General features: G+C 38.5%; 1 protein-coding gene across 1 annotated transcript in view; it reads left to right on the forward strand.

Annotated features, from left to right (window-relative positions):
- Positions 1 to 11896: 11896 nt before the first annotated feature.
- Positions 11897 to 18036, forward strand: part of cnksr1 (connector enhancer of kinase suppressor of Ras 1) — a 48382-nt gene continuing 42242 nt past the window's right edge. The window contains exons 1-3 of the mRNA XM_073869722.1: positions 11897 to 12141; positions 15719 to 15876; positions 16957 to 17159. Of these exons, the coding sequence (XP_073725823.1) occupies positions 12090 to 12141; positions 15719 to 15876; positions 16957 to 17159 (413 nt within the window). The 5' untranslated portion in view covers positions 11897 to 12089. The remainder of the gene's footprint in view (positions 12142 to 15718; positions 15877 to 16956; positions 17160 to 18036) is intronic.

Genomic DNA, 18036 nt, shown 5'->3' on the forward strand with positions numbered 1-18036 from the left:
GTGTAAGTCTCTATGGATGAAAAGCATATGCTGGAACAGCCAGTGCTCACTTACAATACTCACACCCCTACAGTGTAAACACTGCGTCCTGCTAACTTCCTGTCTGTGCACGGCCACATTATAAAGTTTGTACAGAATCGATACTTGAATGTTTGACTGATAAGAAAAGTATTATTTTTTTACTTGAAATAAAATTGCTACGTTTTACATGTGCAACTCTATAAATTCTTCACAACATCAAGTCTTTGAATTCCACTCCATCTGACCTTGAAGAGATGCAGAGTTTTTGAAAAGAAAGAATGAAATTGATTCGTTACGGAATTGCTTGATGCAATGAATGAATACACGTTTTTTAATTTTTTTATGTAACCGTTATATAAATATATTATATAACATTTAGGTGAAGTTAAAGTGACATATGGTAACCCATACTTGGAATGTGACTTCTACATTAACTCATCTAGTAAATAGTGAACACAAACACACCCAGGGCAACAGGCAGCATTGCAGCACCCGAGGAGCAATGGGGGGAGGACAAGTGCACATCAGGCTGCCAGGACCCTGACTCTCTAACCATTAGGTTTTACAAAAAGTTATTCATAGTGATGTCATAAAAGCACAAGTAAGAAAAAAAATGGTTCTTTTAGGAACCTTTGACTGACAAAAACTGGTTCTTCTATGGGACTGTTGAACTTGTGGAGAACCTTTTGTAGCACCTTTCTTTTTAAGAGTGTGTGAACGGTAAGATTATGAATATTTTTTTAAGGTCAGCAGATTAGGTGTAATGTCATTAGTGGATTAAACACACTGAGATCTATAATGCAGGGTTCACACCAGACGCGGTAGAGGCAGCAAGTGTGAGTAATTTACATGTTAAGTCAATGTAAAGACGTGATTAGGCATCCTACCGCGCGAATGACGCGGCACGGATGTAGCGTTGCCGCAAGAAACACGCGAGTTGAAAAATCAGAACTTTGGCGGATTTCTGTGCGCTTAACCAATCAGGACTTTGCTGTAGTAGTGACGTGATTACAGGAAGCAAGCAGAGTCTCGGTGAAGTCGCAGAAGCCCCTCCCATGATGCAAATTCCCGCTTGAATGGCACTTTTTTGCCGTCTCTACCGCGGCTGGTGTGAATGCACCATAATGGCTTGTTCATCACAACAAAGACATTTTTACAGGTTTGTAACAACAACATGAGGGTGAGTAAATGATAAGAGAATTTTCATTTTTGGGTGAACTATCCCTTTAACAACAGGTCGGCTGCCAAACCCCTGCTGGAAAAACCAGCATGATAGACTAGCATAATTCCAATGTGGTTTGGTGCTGGTTTAGCTGGTGGTCACCCACATACCAGCACCAAAACATATGCTGGTCTTGCTGGTACGCTGGTTTTTCCTGCAAGGCCTTATTTCACATAGCACTAATCCATGATCGCCCTCTGTCCTTGTCTCAAGGAAACCAAAACATTTAATATTCAACAAGGTATTTGTTCCAGAGTTCAGTATAGTCACTTGCCAGATGGTCCAGATGCAAATCCGCGACAAGGTGTGTGCGTCCGATTAAACCGTCTATAGTTAATGCAAAATGAAAAAGAATCAGAAATGAAATTAAAGGTGCAGTGTGTAATTTTTAGAAGGATCTCTTGATAGAAATGCAAAGTAATATACAAAACTATATTATCAGTGGTGTATAAAGACCTTTTTATAATGAACCGTTATGTGTTTATTGCCTTAGAATCAGACGTTTTATCTACATACACAGAAGGTCCCCTTACATGGAAGCCGCCATTTTGGGCAGCCATGTTTCTACAGAAGTCCTTAACAAGTCTCCAACGATGACATGTTTGTCCGGTGGAGGCTACCGTAGCTTCTCTATGTGTTTCAAAAGCAAGAGGTGAGCATGGGACTGAGTGGTTGGTTGCAATTCACAACCTCACCACTAGATGGCGCTAAAATTTACACACTGCATCTTTAAAGGGATAGTTTACACAAAAATAAAAATTCTGTCATAATTTTCTCAACCTCACGTTATTACAGTAAAACGTAAAAGTTAACTAAACTCAAACCATTTAGGAAAACCAGTTGCATTAAACCATTTCAGTTTTAAAACACAAACATTTGAGCGCTGTGAACTTAAACAAATTGAGTCATATGCAGTTATGCACTTGTATTTAAGTTCACACTATTTAAATATAAGTGCATAATTGCACATGACTCAAGTTCACAGTACTCAAATGTATGTGTTTTAAAACTTAAATGGTTTAATGCAACTGGTTTTCTTAAATGGTTTGAGTTAAAGAAAGATATTTTGAGCAATGTTTGTAACCAAACCATTTTAAGCACAATTGGCTTCCATATGTAAATGGTGCTTCTGTTTCCTACTTCGTTACAAATATCTTCCGTTGTGTTTAACAGAATACAGGTTTGAAATAACATGAGGGTAAGTAAATGATACCAGAATTTTCATTTTTGGGTGAATTATCCCTTTAAGTTGAATTGGTCTGAATGGGTCTAGAATATTTTAACCTTGTGCATCAAATCTTCAGAAACCTTTCTCACCTCTTTTTAGTAGACCTGTTTATGTATCATTTCATCTGACTGATGTGAAGACTGACATAAAATACATAAAAACACATTTTTTGTCTTCAAGCTTTAACCATGCACTAAAATTCAATATTGGACGTGCTGACAAGTCGTTTTGGGAAACGCTAATGGAACCAAGAATTGTGTCTTATCTAATTAAAGTGAATTCAATATAGCAATTTAAAGGAGATAAGGAAATACCATTGCATTGTTTGGTGCGGCAGTTTGACATTTATTTCCTGTTGCTATGTAGCATTTACATGACCTGTAATTGTATCTCTGGGAATAACCTGCATTTCCTCACTGGGTAATGTGATCTGATTTCCCATCAAAGAGCTGCATCACTTTGCTCCCATCCACCTCAGGGAGTCCCGGTCTGGATCACACTCAAGAATCATGGGAAGATGACTCATTCTTAACACATTACATTGCAGCTATACGCACATTACACTGAAACACACCCCAATACTACATACATCACATAAGCATTCCTACAATACCCTCACATATTGCATGCACACATTGTTATTATTTCAATAACCAGAACAATGCACCCCGTTCACAAACTTAGTGGCACACACACACATTCATCAGGATGTCCGCCTCCCACCCACTCTCCATCACACACACCCATGTATATATGTGAATTATTGGGCTATCAGTAGGAGGCAAGTGTGGGTGTGAAATGAAGTACTGTATGCAGCAGACTGGAGGCAAAATAACCACAGGAACATTTTAATGGCAGCCATAATGCCAGTCCTGAACAAGGACGCTAACTACATGTGCGTGTAGTCAATCACTGTGTTTCGAACCATAATAAATGCACTACTTAATCTAAAACAAAGTCAGTATGTGGTGTTTGTGCACTGTACACTTGAAGCTTAAAGGGAAACTTCACCCATTTGCATTAAGCTTTGTACCGTTAGAACCCCAGTCATGTTTTTGAATGGTCGTGCACCATTCCCTCAGTTTCCCCTGAGAGGGGAGAAATACTGATTTCAGTGAGGCACTTCCTTCTTTCAATGATGTAAAAATCGTCATTTTGCGTCATTGAAAGAAGGAAATCCTGTATCTCTATTGAGTGTGAAAGACTACAGACACTCATTCCTCATTTTTCCAAAGTGGGGGCTATGGGTGGGACCCACTCACGCTTCAGACCAATTACAGATAAGTGGGTGGGACTTACGAAAATATACGAACACAGACCGAAAAAAAACGACCAGCCGCCATCTTTATGCTAAGCTAAGCTAAACAGAAGTTGTGGAGCGAGCCAGAATTCATGTTACAATAACAGTGGAAGGTAATCAATATTACATGGAAGAGGGTGATTTTACAAGCGTGATGCTCTAATCCGCTGTACATTGCACCTTTATGAGCCACAATACTGCAAAGAGCTGAGGCAGATGTAGGAACAGAAGCCCGAGGAGTAGGCCGGAGCCTGGGCGTCGGCTGGGTAGAGGAGCCCGGTGAAGAAGCAGCAACCATCGGCCTCTGCTGCGTAGAGAAGCTTGCTTGTTCTCTCGCTGTGTGGCTTCTTTATAACATTTCTGCATCAGATAAGGATATGGACGTTTGTTTGGTGAAGGTTTCTATGCAAGAGAGGAACTTTGCGCGCGTTTGGAACGTTTATTTCACGGACATGTTTCGGTTTACGAGCAGACGCGCTGCGGAGTATATAAGCTTGGACGGACTCGCGCCGTTTGCTTTCGGTTTAACATTTCTGGATCAGATAAGGATATGGACGTTTGTTTTGTGAATGTTTCTGGTCGCGTGCTTATTTCAAAGACGTGTTTCGGTTTACGAGCACAAGCTCAAAGAGCTGAGGCAGCGCGTCTGTGGAGATATTGTGCAGGGGACGCGTTTGTGTGGAGGAGGATGGAGTGATAAACGGACGTCTGACTAAAGTGAGTGTTTATATTTTCTTTGTTATACTAACGTGGCATTTATGTACACAATAGCATATCTGAGCGGTGTTTTATATGTCTATATTGTGAGAGCAGTGAGGCAAATAATAACACAAATGTAATTACAGTAAACAAGAGACAAAAAGAAATTTGGTAAAACTAAATAAACATTTAAAATGCATACCCTTTTTTAAGTACTTGAAAAGACATTTGTACTGCGGATCTGAAACCGCACGTTACTGTTTGAATAAGACTTTGCTACACACCAGGCCAGAGTGTTATTGTGTGTACCACAATGTAACATCACGTTTAAAAGTAAATCATGATTGGTGTCAGTCAGACACAGTGGTGGTGGCTATTTTCTTTGTTTTACTAACGTGGCATTTATGTACATAATAGCATGTCTGAGCCGTGTTCCGATTAATGGGAGTGGCTTGCAGAGCTGTGCATTGTGGTGCATAGTGGCAGTTGTAGTTTTTCATACAAATGTGCTCTAAAGTCACATTTTGTCTTTTCTCTGTCAAATAGGCACAAAATTCTACATTTATGTTACATTTTGACTACAAATATGACTCACTTTCCATAAAGATTAATGTTCCTATCGGTGAAATGGCCCTTTAACTGGTAGAGCATTGCATAGCAGCAGAAAAGGTTGTGGGTTTGACTCAGGAACACACATACTGATAAAAATGTATAGCTTTTGTGTTCAAAGAGTTATATGAAGTTATCTTATGGCTTTAATTTGCAAGATTTGCAACGCGAGTTGTCTGTAATGCTTTTATACTGTTGTTTTATTGGTCAGTTTATGCAACCCGTGACTGTACTTTTACTTGCGTGATGTGTTTTTATATGGTTGAGAAGTGGTTGGGTTTATGGTGAGGTAACCTTCAATGTTTATGAAACAATTTCTAATTTTATGAATGCAGTAAATGTACTGTAATGGTCTAATCTGACACACAAAGCAAACAACCTTAAAATGTAACCACATGTTGTAATATGCTGCGGGCCACTAGAGGCGCTTGTTCCTAAAACGTAAACTTACGTCATAATAATCTGCTTGCAAAATATGTGTTTGGGGTGTCGTGTGTGGCTCGTCATGTGCATCGTGTGTTATGTCAAAATACGTGCCTGACACATACGCTTCGAAAAGGTTCATGATACATGAGATTAAGCAAGTATCTTGCAAATGCAAGCTTATATCTCTTAAACCCTTACGAAGCATCTGTAGCAGGCATGTGTTTTGACATGATGTGCAATGCACATAGGTTAAAGGAATAGTCTACTCATTTTCAATATTAAAATATGTTATTACCATAACTAAGAATTGTTGATACATCCCTCTATCATCTGTGTGCGTGCACGTAAGCGCTGGAGCACGCTGCGACGCTTCGATAGCATTTAGCTTAGCCCCATTCATTCAATGGTACCATTTAGAGATAAAGTTAGAAGTGACCAAACACATGAACGTTTTTCCTATTTAAGACGAGTAGTTATACAAGCAAGTTTGGTGGTACAAAATAAAACGTAGCGCTTTTCTAAGCGGATTTAAAAGAGGAACTATATTTTATGGCGTAATAGCACTTATGGGAGTACTTCGACTCGGCGCAGTAACACCATCCCTCTCCCATTATGAGAGTGAGAAGGGGAGCGGACTTTTCAGGCGAGTCGAAGTACTCCCAAAAGTGCTATTATGCCATAAAATATAGTTCCTCTTTTAAATCCGCTTAGAAAAGCGCTACGTTTTATTTTGTACCACCAAACTTGCTCGTATAACTACTCGTCTTAAATAGGAAAAATGTGTTTGGTCACTTCTAACTTTCTCTCTAAATGGCACCATTGAATGAATGGGGCCAAGCCAAACGCCATCGAAGCGTCGCAGCGCGCTCCAGCGCCCACGCGCACACACACAGATGACAGAGGGATGTATCAACAATTCCCAGTCAAGGCAACAACACACTTCAACACTGAAAATGAGTAGACTATTCCTTTAACATGACGCACAGAACACATATTTTGACATGCCGATCCACACACATGACAATGTTTTGTCGACTTTCACATTCGTCCCTCCTCAGAAAAGAAGTCACAGGACACCACTGTCTGCTTGCACACGCCCTATGAATTCTTTATTTTTGAACGACAATCTCATACACGGCATACCACATTTTTCATGTTATTTCAGCTTTAGAGACCTTTACTGGGATCCTTCAAAATCCAATACCTTTCAGCTTCTTTAGCCTCCTTGTGCACTGAATATATTTTCTATGCAAAGCACACAAGTCAGCTGCCCTTAAATGTTATGCAAAACGAGAACCGGTAAAGTACATCAAATTTGAATGCATTAACGTAAATTGAAAGGAAATAGTGCTGCTTCTTTTTAAGAGACAGAAAGCGAGGGTGCAGGGGGCTGAGAGAGTGCTTGATTTGATGTGAATATGCATTACTTTTGCCATCACAACTTTATTAATGTCTCTACTCTGCATTTCTTCCACGTGTGAATTCATTTGCATCCAAGTTGCATATTTACCATTTTCTTAGCAGGCTTCCTGAGAAAAATAACCAGAAAACACAAATTACCAAAAACACAGATTGGATTACAGTCAGGTCTTGTTAGATGTGCTCAAAATGAATGCAAACATCAGTTCAGCAAAGCAAACTTGAGCAAAGCAACACACATCAGAAGAGCATAAGGATAAAGATTACTTAGATTTTACTGATGCATGCCAGAAGAAAGTGAGCAAAAACCTATAGGTTTTCTCAAAGACTATAACTGCCGGCCTGACGTCAAGCTGTGATGTCGAGTTGACATCATAAATTAACATCTCTCTGACGTCAAGCTGTAACATCTGGTTTATGACAAAACCCAACGGTGACCTGACGTCAATCCAACATTACAGCTTGATGTCAGGTCACTGTTGGGTTTTGTAATGTTGGATTGACGTCAAAACCCAACGTTGGCCTGAAGTCCAGATTTAGCGTCGGATGAAGTCAAAAACCAACATCGGTCTGACATCAAGCTGTAACGTTGGATTGACGTCAAAACCCAACGTCGGCCTGACGTCAAAATGTAGCGTTGGTTGAACTGAAAACGAAAGTCAAAACCCAACGTTGGCCTGAAGTCCAGATTTAGCGTCGGTTGAAGTCAAAAACCAACATCGGTCTGACATCAAGCTGTAACGTTGGATTGACGTCAAAACCTAACGTTGGCCTGACGTTCAGGTGTAGTGTCGGTTGAAGTAAAACACCAACGTCGGTTTTACGTTGAGCTATAACGTTGGATTGACATCAAAACCAAACGTTGGCTTGACATCCAGATGTGGCGTTGGTTGAAGTCAAAAACCAACGTCGGTTTGACGTCAAGCTATAACGTTGGATTGACGTCAAAACCTAACGTTGGCCTGACGTCCAGATGTAGCATTGGTTGAAGTAAAAAAACAACGTCGGCTTGACGTCAAGCTGTAATGTTGGATTGACGTCAAAACCCAACATCAGCCAGACCTCCAGATGTAGCATCGGTTAAGGTTAAAAATCAACGTTGGCCTGATATCAAGCTGTAATGTTGGATTGATGTCAAAACTCAACGTTGGCCTGACGTCCAGATGCAGCGTCAATTGAAGTCAAAAACCAACGTCGGCCTGATGTACAGATTTAGCATTGGTTGAAGTAAAAAAACAACATCGGTCTGACATCAAGCTGTAGCGTTGGATTGACTTCAAAACCCAACATCGGCCAGACGTCCAGATGTGGCGTTGGTTGAAGTCAAAACCCAACATCGGCCTGACGGCCAGATTTAGCGTCGGTTAAAGTCAAAAACCAACATCGGTCTGACATCAAGCTGTAACGTTGGATTGACGTCAAAACCTAACGTTGGCCTGACGTCCAGATGTAGCCTCAGTTGAAGTTAAAAACCAACGTCAGCTTGACTTCCAGATGTAGCGTCCGTTGAAACCAAAAACCAACGTCGGTCTGACGTCAAGCTTTAACGTTGGATTGACTTCAGAATCCAACATCGGCCAGACATCCATATGTAGCGTTGGTTGAAGTCAAAAACCAACTTTGAATTTTGAAAAACTATTTGAATACATATTTTAAAGAGTTTGTCATGACAAAAATATTTAGACTTTCTTAAATTGCTTCATGACAAAAAACCTTTTTGGTTGTTTTTTTACTCTTTGGCCAACCAAAAGATTTTAGCCAAATATGTTCATTTCTGGCAGACCTAACTCAAGCCAGGGTTTTAAAATGTTGAGTCAGACTGGCCAGACTCACACCACAACTCAGCCGTATGGTGTTTTACACAAGGCTTTGAAAAAAAGAGAGCAGGAAATAAGCCAGAAATGCCCAATGCAAGATTCGACCCAGAACATGAACATCTATCTGGGAAATCTTTGTAATGCATACAGTAGTTGTTTCAAAGACAGAGGCCATTTGTCAACATGAAGAATAAGATGTGTTTAAACATGTTGAGGACTGAATGGTATTTCCTCGCATCTGGAGGTGGAGAGAGAGAGAATGATGCAGTACTGTAGCTGCAGGACCCGAGTCTCTCCAATCTTACTTGTATTAGTTCGTATTTCTCAAATACTACATTTTTATCAATAATAATTTGAAGTCACTCATTTCCAAATCTTTGGCATAGTCTTTAAAATCCCACCTGTGCAAACTTTATATTATAGTGTTATCATTGCTCCATCTCATTAAATTAAGCTTATGCAGTACCTTTCAGTAACATTGTGAATCTTTTGTAAAGAGTACAGTTGCAGGTAATGGATTTTGAATTACACTGTTGGTCAGGTCATCCCTGCATGTGCACACAATGTCACCATAACTCAGTCAGACTATTATCAAAGGGCTTCAATGATATATTACATTTGGCCACTTAAAGCTCTGCTGCCTGGAACAAAATGCAAATCCAATCAAGCACTTGTTTTGCGTTTGAAGTGTCCTTTTATGTTTCAACAGTCACTGTCTGCAATTGCATATCTGTTTGTTCTGAATTGTAGTCTCTAGGTTGTGCTTAAAACCACAGACAGACGCACTCTGTTTATGACATGCTGGCTCTATTCAAGAGGCATGAATTATAGAACCTATTTGAGGCAAGACAGAAAAGTGCTTTCCAAACATGCCTTATCGTGTTTGCACAATAAATAACGTCACCAACTTTATAAAAGGTATTCTGTATTCATGTAGCCAAATGATGACAAACCAATGTCAAATCATCGTGCACATGAACGGTAGGAGGCGCAAGAGTGCAGTGCAGAATGGGGCCTCAAGATGACTCAGTAGTATGTGTCCTTTTTCACATTTTCTAAATTGATAGAAGTACCGTGGGCCCAATTACATGCACACCAAAGATTTTAAACGCCAAAGTATCACAGCAACCAAAATGCTCAGCTGAAAAAGTGTTTTTGGTTGCTGTGATGCTTCTGCTTTGTTTATCAGTTGTTGAACGATACGCTGGTTGGTTGTTATGATGTTTTACCTGACCCTCCTCCACTGTGATTGGACGGCCATGTGAGAACTGACATTGACGAGCTGAGCTTTTCACACAAAGTTAAATCAGAAACCGCCGAGCGAGCTGTCAAAAGATTAATCGCATACAAAATAAAAGTTTGTGTGCACTGTGTGAAATTATTTTGTATACACGTATGCATTTAAGAAACATTTACATGTGTGTGTATATACATATATTTAGATGTTAAATATTTTCAACCCTTGCGTATAAATAGCACGAAGTGTGAAAATCGTGCAATACATAGGCCAAATTCCAATTTGGCGTGCATATGATACGCCAGTCCTTCTCATTCACTAAACCGGGCATCTTTTTTGTTGCTTTATTATTGGTTTCTCGATTTTTTGGCTATTTTTTAACCATTGTCGCTTGGGTTCAGGTTTACAACAACTTTTTGTTATATAAAAATGACATCCTAACCCAAACCCCAATTCTAACCCCAACTTCAGGCGACCATTGCCTCAAAGTAGACAAAAACATGAAGAAACCTGTAAATTAAATAACCTCCTATAAGCAAATCAAAGATATAACCCTAAACCCAAGCGAAAATGGTTTAAAAAACAGAAAAATTTGAGAAACCAATAAATAAAACGACACAAAAAAAATGTGCCGCTCAAGTAACTGGCGTATCATATGTATATATCATATTCCAGTATGGGGTTGCACGATTATCACACTTTGTGCTATTTATACGCATCTGCATAGGATTTTTTATATTATATTTTATTTATATATATTTATATACGTAAATAAAAAAATCTTACATTTATACATGTATGTGTGTATTTATATATACATAATAATCATACACAATAAACACACAAATATATTATGCAAACACAAACTTTTATTTTGTATGTGATTAATTGCGATTAATCTTTTGACAGCCCTTAAAAAAACGGCAGCTGCTGGCTCTTTTGAAAGGCGTAAAAGCTTTGGTGTAAACCAGTGGTTCTCAAACTGGGGTCCGGGGCCCCCAGGGGGGCCGCGAGATGGTGCCAGGGGGGCCCCAGTTTTGTGACATTTTTATAAAATACATTAATTTATCATGAATTCTGTGACATTAACCCTAAAAAAATAAGGCAGCACTACTTTGTATAATTTAATATTTTGTTTAATTAAAATGTGAAGTTTTAGAACTGTTTTTGGTCATAAATTTTCTTTGGGGGGGCCGCGAAGGAATACACCGTACACAAAGGGGGCCGCACGCTGAAAACGTTTGAGAACAACTGGTGTAAACGCTACCTTAAACATGGAAAAAGTCAGATTTTCATGATATGTCCCCTTTAAAAGAAAAAATCTTCCTTTATGTTTTCATCTTTCTTATTTTCCATCCTTATTTTTAAACATAATGTAGCTTTGTAGACTATTGGCCCCTTAAACAAAATGTTAAATGATCTTAAATTAGCATTTAATTAGTTAAATTAGCATTTGTTAAGTGTAAAAATTAAATAAAAACAAAACAATTTACAGTCTGTGGTATGTAGTATGGTAGGCTACATGTCATTACATTACATTTAAAAAAAATACAGTGTGCACTTATGAATTTGGCAGACACTTTTATTCAAATCAACACACAGCACATTCAATCTATACATTTTTTTTATCAATGTATGTTGTCTGTGGATCGAAGTTGTATACTTCATTATAGCATAGTAGTTAGTTACTACACTTTGTTATTGTATAATACAGTATTCGCTATCTAACTGATAACTGTAATATTAATATGTATTATGGTATGGTTTCACACTACCGTTTACAATATTAAATACTAAAGTATACAGTCAGTGTTATGTGGGTGGGTACAGCAGGGAGGTAGTCGATCAAACGGAGAAACTCATGTACTGTAGCCTATTAGGAAATAAAGTAGGCAGTATGAAAGAGTTTCATCGACCCCTCACTTCAAACCGAGACAGGCGCAGTATGATGTAGGTCGCAGTAATCACAGCCTGACATCAGCTCAACACACTATTGGCTGACAGCACACCATTACCTGTACGAAGGTGTGCCAGTAACCAGCAGGATGAAACTTCACGCGCATTGAGCTACGGGACACTTTACAGGATTTTCAATTCATGCTCCCAAAAACATGGAGCCCGTAACGTCTTGGAGCACCGAAAGAGTTACCTCATGGCTCGAAGGTGTGTATACGTGTGCCTGATTGTACTTTAACCGACAGACAGGAAACTTTGTATGAGTGCGAAGAGAGATAAAGTGTGGCCGAGTGCAACGGGAGCGACGCGGATCCCTGAGGAAGGTGTTATAGTGGAATGAGGAAGCGCGTTCACGTTTGTTTACTGTAACGTTATGTGAGTTTGTTAGGCTCGCACGACTGGAGCTAAAATGGTTTATAAACAGACATCGTGTAAATAAATAACCCTGGGGTACTCACTTTTCCTACGGACTGATAGTATGAATGCAATGCAGTGCTGTCATTCACTGTTCAAGTCTTGACTGGCCCACGATCCTAATGCTGATGTTTTTACATACTGTCCCAGGTTCGGTTTCACTTTAACACTCGTATAGCGTTATTTGAATACAATTTACATGCGCAACTGTGTATTGACATTGTTATTATTAGTTTTATTATGTAATACTACTGAAACACGTGCATGCGCTTCGTAAATATTTAGTTGTTGGTTTTGCAATAGTAATGAATAGTATGCCTGGAAATATAAAGTAGCTTTTGTAATGTCTGTACACATTATATTTAATAATTTTCACTTATCTGAACCTTTTTAAAAGTGGTCTGTTGATGTGCGTCTTATTTTTTTATTGAGGCAAAACTCCGCCCCTAAATGTGTTTTTGTTCCTGATATGTATTTCATAACTTTTACGTCTCCAAACTAGTTTAAATATCAAATCTCCTTGCTTATTTCTTAAGAAGAGATTTGTAGTCTTGGCATGAATGTAAATCGTTTCAAAGTTAACATTATTAAACGTATTAAACTGTAACTTGTTTATGTTCTTACAGTATATAATTTTTCAGGTTGTATCATGTGATCATTCAGATCCTGGTTTTTAGGTCACTATATGAAATCTCTAAAGGTATGATAACCAAGTCAAGATGTTACAGATACTCCTATTTGTCAAGTTTTTCTAGAAGTCGCCTGCTGTTGGCTTACATTTTATATGAATGCGTAAGGACAAAAAAAGCAACTTAACAGCCCTGTTATGAGTCGTTTAGTCGAAACAGGCATCACGAGAAAATACTGTAGATTGTTGTGAATCCAGATCCGGCAGTTGTGAGACTGGATCTGAATTTGGCTCTGGATCTTGTTGCGTAAAATCTTGCACAAAGGAATTTCCCTCAGGGCACAAAATCCTCGGGAAATAAGCTTTAACCTGAATACTTTGTGTCCGTGAGCATACAGCAGGTTACAAAAATGTGACCCCAGTCTGTGAAAACTAAGCTGAAGTTGTTTATTTGTGAAAATATAACCTTGATATCTTTAATAATGACTGAATAAGTTCATGTCAAATACATTGAAATTAAACTTTAATGCTCCAAATCTCAATTAAATTAGATCACAATTATAAGACATCCCATTACGCACAAGCATTCTGCCGGTCGATCCTCAACTTAATCATTCCGAAGTTCCCAATATTTTGTCACGTGAATACAAAGCAGGTGTGTTAGTTTCAACAACAACAGCTGTGTATGTTCAGCGTGCTGGGCACTTGACCACTCATTTCCTGCCATTATATTGAATGAATGTAAAGAATTTATTTGGTTTTTGTTGTAAATATGCGCTATAAACGTTTACAAAACAAATAAAGGGTGTGTTAGGGTGTGTGTGTTGGGGTTAGTCTAGTAATAATTAACTGTATAAAACAATAGAAGTTTAAGCCCATTAAGATAACTAAATAAACTGTGTGGTCCTTATGTAGCCATTTCTTTTATAGACGATTTTTATAGTGTTTCAGCACTAACAACATAAACAAATGGCTTTCGTGGATCAAATTTAACTTCTCGTAAACAATAACAACAAAATCCGTAGAGTAGTTTATTTGCTACGAAATTATGTACCTATAGTTATTATGTACCTTTTTCGTGATACTTTCACGCATTTCCGCGTTTTTCGTGATCGTATAACGAATTTCTGTTTACGTGTCATTGTCACGTATTGGTTACTCAACTGCTTTTTCCTATTTTCAAACCATTGACCATTCGGTTTAGGGTTAGATTTGGTGTTTCCGTTAGGATGTCACTTTAAGTATTGGTTTATAAAAAAAAATCTGATTTATTTTTATATATTTTCTGGTTTTAAACCATTGTCGCCTGGCGTTTGGGTTAGAGTTGAGTTTGGGTAAGGATGTCATTTTATGTAAATCTAACTAGTAGTTCGCTATATCATCCGATGCTGATATTTGCAAGTTTTATGTGTATCGGCATCAGCTGCTGTGTTCGCCGATTATTTCCGGCATTATTTACAGACAGAGTGCTGGAAGCCGCAAGCGATTGCAGGTCATGTGACTAAAACAACCAACCTTTCCATGACAACATCGAAAGCTCTGCCTAACAGCTGATCATAGCTAGACAAAGCGGGTTTTTATTTCTCATCTCTATATATATATATTTGTAGTAGTAAAGTGCTAGAAATCAATATCCTTTGTTGATAGTTCCTCGTCATTGACGAAAGTCATTGTGCAGAGTGCAGTTCATGGTTCCGTAGCACCCTCAAATGCTGTTTTTTAAGTTCAATAAATGTTACTTTTTCAAATTAAAACATTTGGCATCACCGTGTCATTTTTATGATGTAAACCGAGTGAGCAAAAGCAGTATCGGCTCCAAATATCGGCTCAAGAAAATCAGCATCCTGTATCAGTCATCGGCTAAGGCTGATAAAACAAAAATCGGTATTGGCACTATAAAAATCCGTATAGGTCTATCCCTAAATCTAACCCTAAACCGAAGCGACAATGGTAAGAAAATGGGACAAAACAATTGAGTAACCATTACGTGACAATGACACATAAACAGAAATTTGTGGTACGATCACAAAAAAATTTGGAAATTCGTGACAGTATCACGAAAAAGAATCAAAAAATTATGTGACTATAAGTACGTAATTTCGTGAGACTGGCCTGTTTATTTTTGATAACAAGCAAAATAGTAGAATTTTCATTTTTGGGTGAACTATTGCTTTAAGTGTCTTAAATCTGACAACCATTATGTAAACAGCCCATGTACTGTATGGCAGTGGTTCTCAAATTGGGGGCCCTTAGATGGTGCCAGGGGGGGCCCCGGTTTTATGACATTTTATAAAATAAATTAATTTATTATAAATTCTGAGTAATTAAATCTCAGAAAAATAAGGCTACTAACCAACAGCACAACATTGTATAATTTAATATGTTAAGGTTTTATGTCATAAATTTTCTTGGGGGGGACCACGAAGGGCTGCACCGTATAAATGGGGTGCCTAGACGCGCGAATGAAGCAGAATCGCTTTTATCGGGCCACGCTAAATGCCTCATTCGTGCCGCGAGACCTCCAGACGCGCATCGTGCTTTACGCCTTTACCGCGGCTGGTGTGAACGCAGCATTAGACCTTACGATTCAAAATGGATGTAGTTCTTTAAACCAATCCATATACAAATAAATATCATCAAATCTCTTTATTTTATGTTTGTAACACAGTTAAAGCCTTTTATTGTAATATATTTAGCTGATGTTGTGATGCTTTATGTGTTTATTTGTGTGTGTTGTGTCAGGTCTAGATGCTCCTCTGCAGGAGTATTCAATCTCTGAGTGGAAGCTCTCGGGCTCAGATCTGCTGCATCTCTCCACCGCCAGGCTGGAGAAACTGGGAGTGCATAAAATCGGACATCAGGAACTCATACTGGATGCCGTGGAAAAACTCTGTGCTTTGGTAAGATTACAACATAGCAGAAAATATGCCTTAATTAAGAAATCTGAAAATGCCAAAATCGGCAGCATTAGGTCAGCGGGATTATTTTTTAGCATCTATTAATAGCAATAGATTGAATGGGGAATTCTCAAGATGATAAAGAAGTTTGCCTGACTTCATTGTGCTCGCATTGTTTTTCTGCTTCTAATAAATATATATAATATAAAAATATAAAATATATAAAATATTTGTTTGTTAACCTTTACGTGTGTGTTATAAAATGGTGCACTATGTTATGTAAAAGACATTATTTAAACAGTTACACTGTTGCAATAGTCTGTGATTGGGCTGCTTAGTATGCTCTTTCTTAATGTCATTCCAGCATGATTTGAATATTTTCCGAAGGGCACCTTTTATGCCTTGGGGAAGGTAAAAATCTGACCTTTTGAGCATAGTTAACATGGTCAGTGTCCCAAATTTGCTTGTATAATCTTTAATATGTCTCATTTGCTTTTAGTCAGAGTTTTTTTGGTTCATCTTTTTCATATCTTAAAAAACATCTCAAATGTGTGGTCTCAGACGTCTGCACCCCACAGCACTGTCAGTTCACTTCATTTCAGATTTTAAATGTGATAATTGCTGGCTTGCTGGCTGTGAACTTTCACTGACAGTGCATGTACTCAGTAAATGTTTTGCCTGTTGGAAGGATTAATATGGACCTGCTGGTACCAGGACTCCTTACATGTGTCGTAACAGCAGAAATCTGGCTCAGCCTCTCGGATCAAAACATGAAGAAGAATATAAGAGAAAGTCTCCACATTCGTCCAGGCATAGTTAGCGGAAATTAAACCCAAACCAAAGGTTATTACAGCGTCCTTTAAATCATAGTTATTGTGACAGTGAAAGATATGATGGATCAGGGACATACCAAGCAAAACTGAAGTAATAAATGAGTTATAAACATTTGTTTAAAACTTACTTTTATATGTCTAAATAGTGTGTTTTGTCATTACTGTGCTTTTGTCATGTTGCGCAACAGCCTGGAATCAACACACGTACACTTACACTTATCTTAACATCCTCTGTCCTGTGTCTGCGCAGACGTACAGTGGTGGCGGAGAGAATGTGCGCAGCTTGACAGAGAAACTGCGCGCATTGGCTCACACTCTTCAGATGACCATACAGGGCCGTTGGCGCGTTAATGCCAGCGATGTGCCAAGCACCACCACTCTGCCACAACACGTACTGCAGGCAGTGGTGGACGTCATCACAGCGGCCAAAGGTCTCATTTCTTTGCTCAACAGGTGAGGCCGACAGTGAAATAAAAGTTAACCTGTGTCTGTTAATCTGAGCAATTCCATGCAAATGTCAACCTTGGTATGAAAAAAGTTTTTAAAGGGGACATTTTACAAAACTTTTTAAAGATGTAAAATAAATCTTTGGCGTCCCCAGAGTGCGTACGTCAAGTTTTAGCTCAAAATACCATCTAGATAATTTATTATAACATGTTAAAATTGCCACTTTGTAGGTGTGAGCACAACTGTGCCATTTTGGGTGTGTCCCTTAAAATCCAAATAAGTTGATCTCTGCAATAAATGGCAGTTCCGTGGTTAGATAGTGCAGATTAAGGGGCAGTATTATCCCCTTCTGACATCACAAGGGGAGCCACAATGACCTATTTTTTCACATGCTTGCAGAGAATGGTTTACCAAAACTAAGTTTTTTTTTATTTATTTTTATTATTTATATAGCACACATAATACAACAGAAGTTGCCCAAGGTGCTTCACAAACGACAAGCTAAAACACTTAAAAAACATACATACAAACAATGCAATTTAAGAGCACAGAAAACAAACAGACAATATAAAAACAAGAGACAACAACAGATTTTGACACTTTCACACAATAGCCAAGTCGCTTCCGACTGGCCCCCATGCTACCTCTAATAAATGTGTCTTTAACAGTGACTTAAACACAGCCAGCGACTTTACTGACCTAATCATGTATGGGAGTTCATTCCACAATATAGGACCGACTCGAGAAAACGCTCTGTCACCTTTTCGTTTTGAATTAGTTCTTACAGTCTATTCAAGTTTTTCTTTCAGGGATTCAAGTTACTAGGTTGATCTTTTTCACATTTTTTAAGTTGATACAAGAAGCACTGGGGATCCAAATATAG

The sequence above is a fragment of the Misgurnus anguillicaudatus genome, chromosome 7 (assembly GCF_027580225.2).
Source record: "Misgurnus anguillicaudatus chromosome 7, ASM2758022v2, whole genome shotgun sequence".
NCBI lineage: Eukaryota > Metazoa > Chordata > Actinopteri > Cypriniformes > Cobitidae > Misgurnus > Misgurnus anguillicaudatus.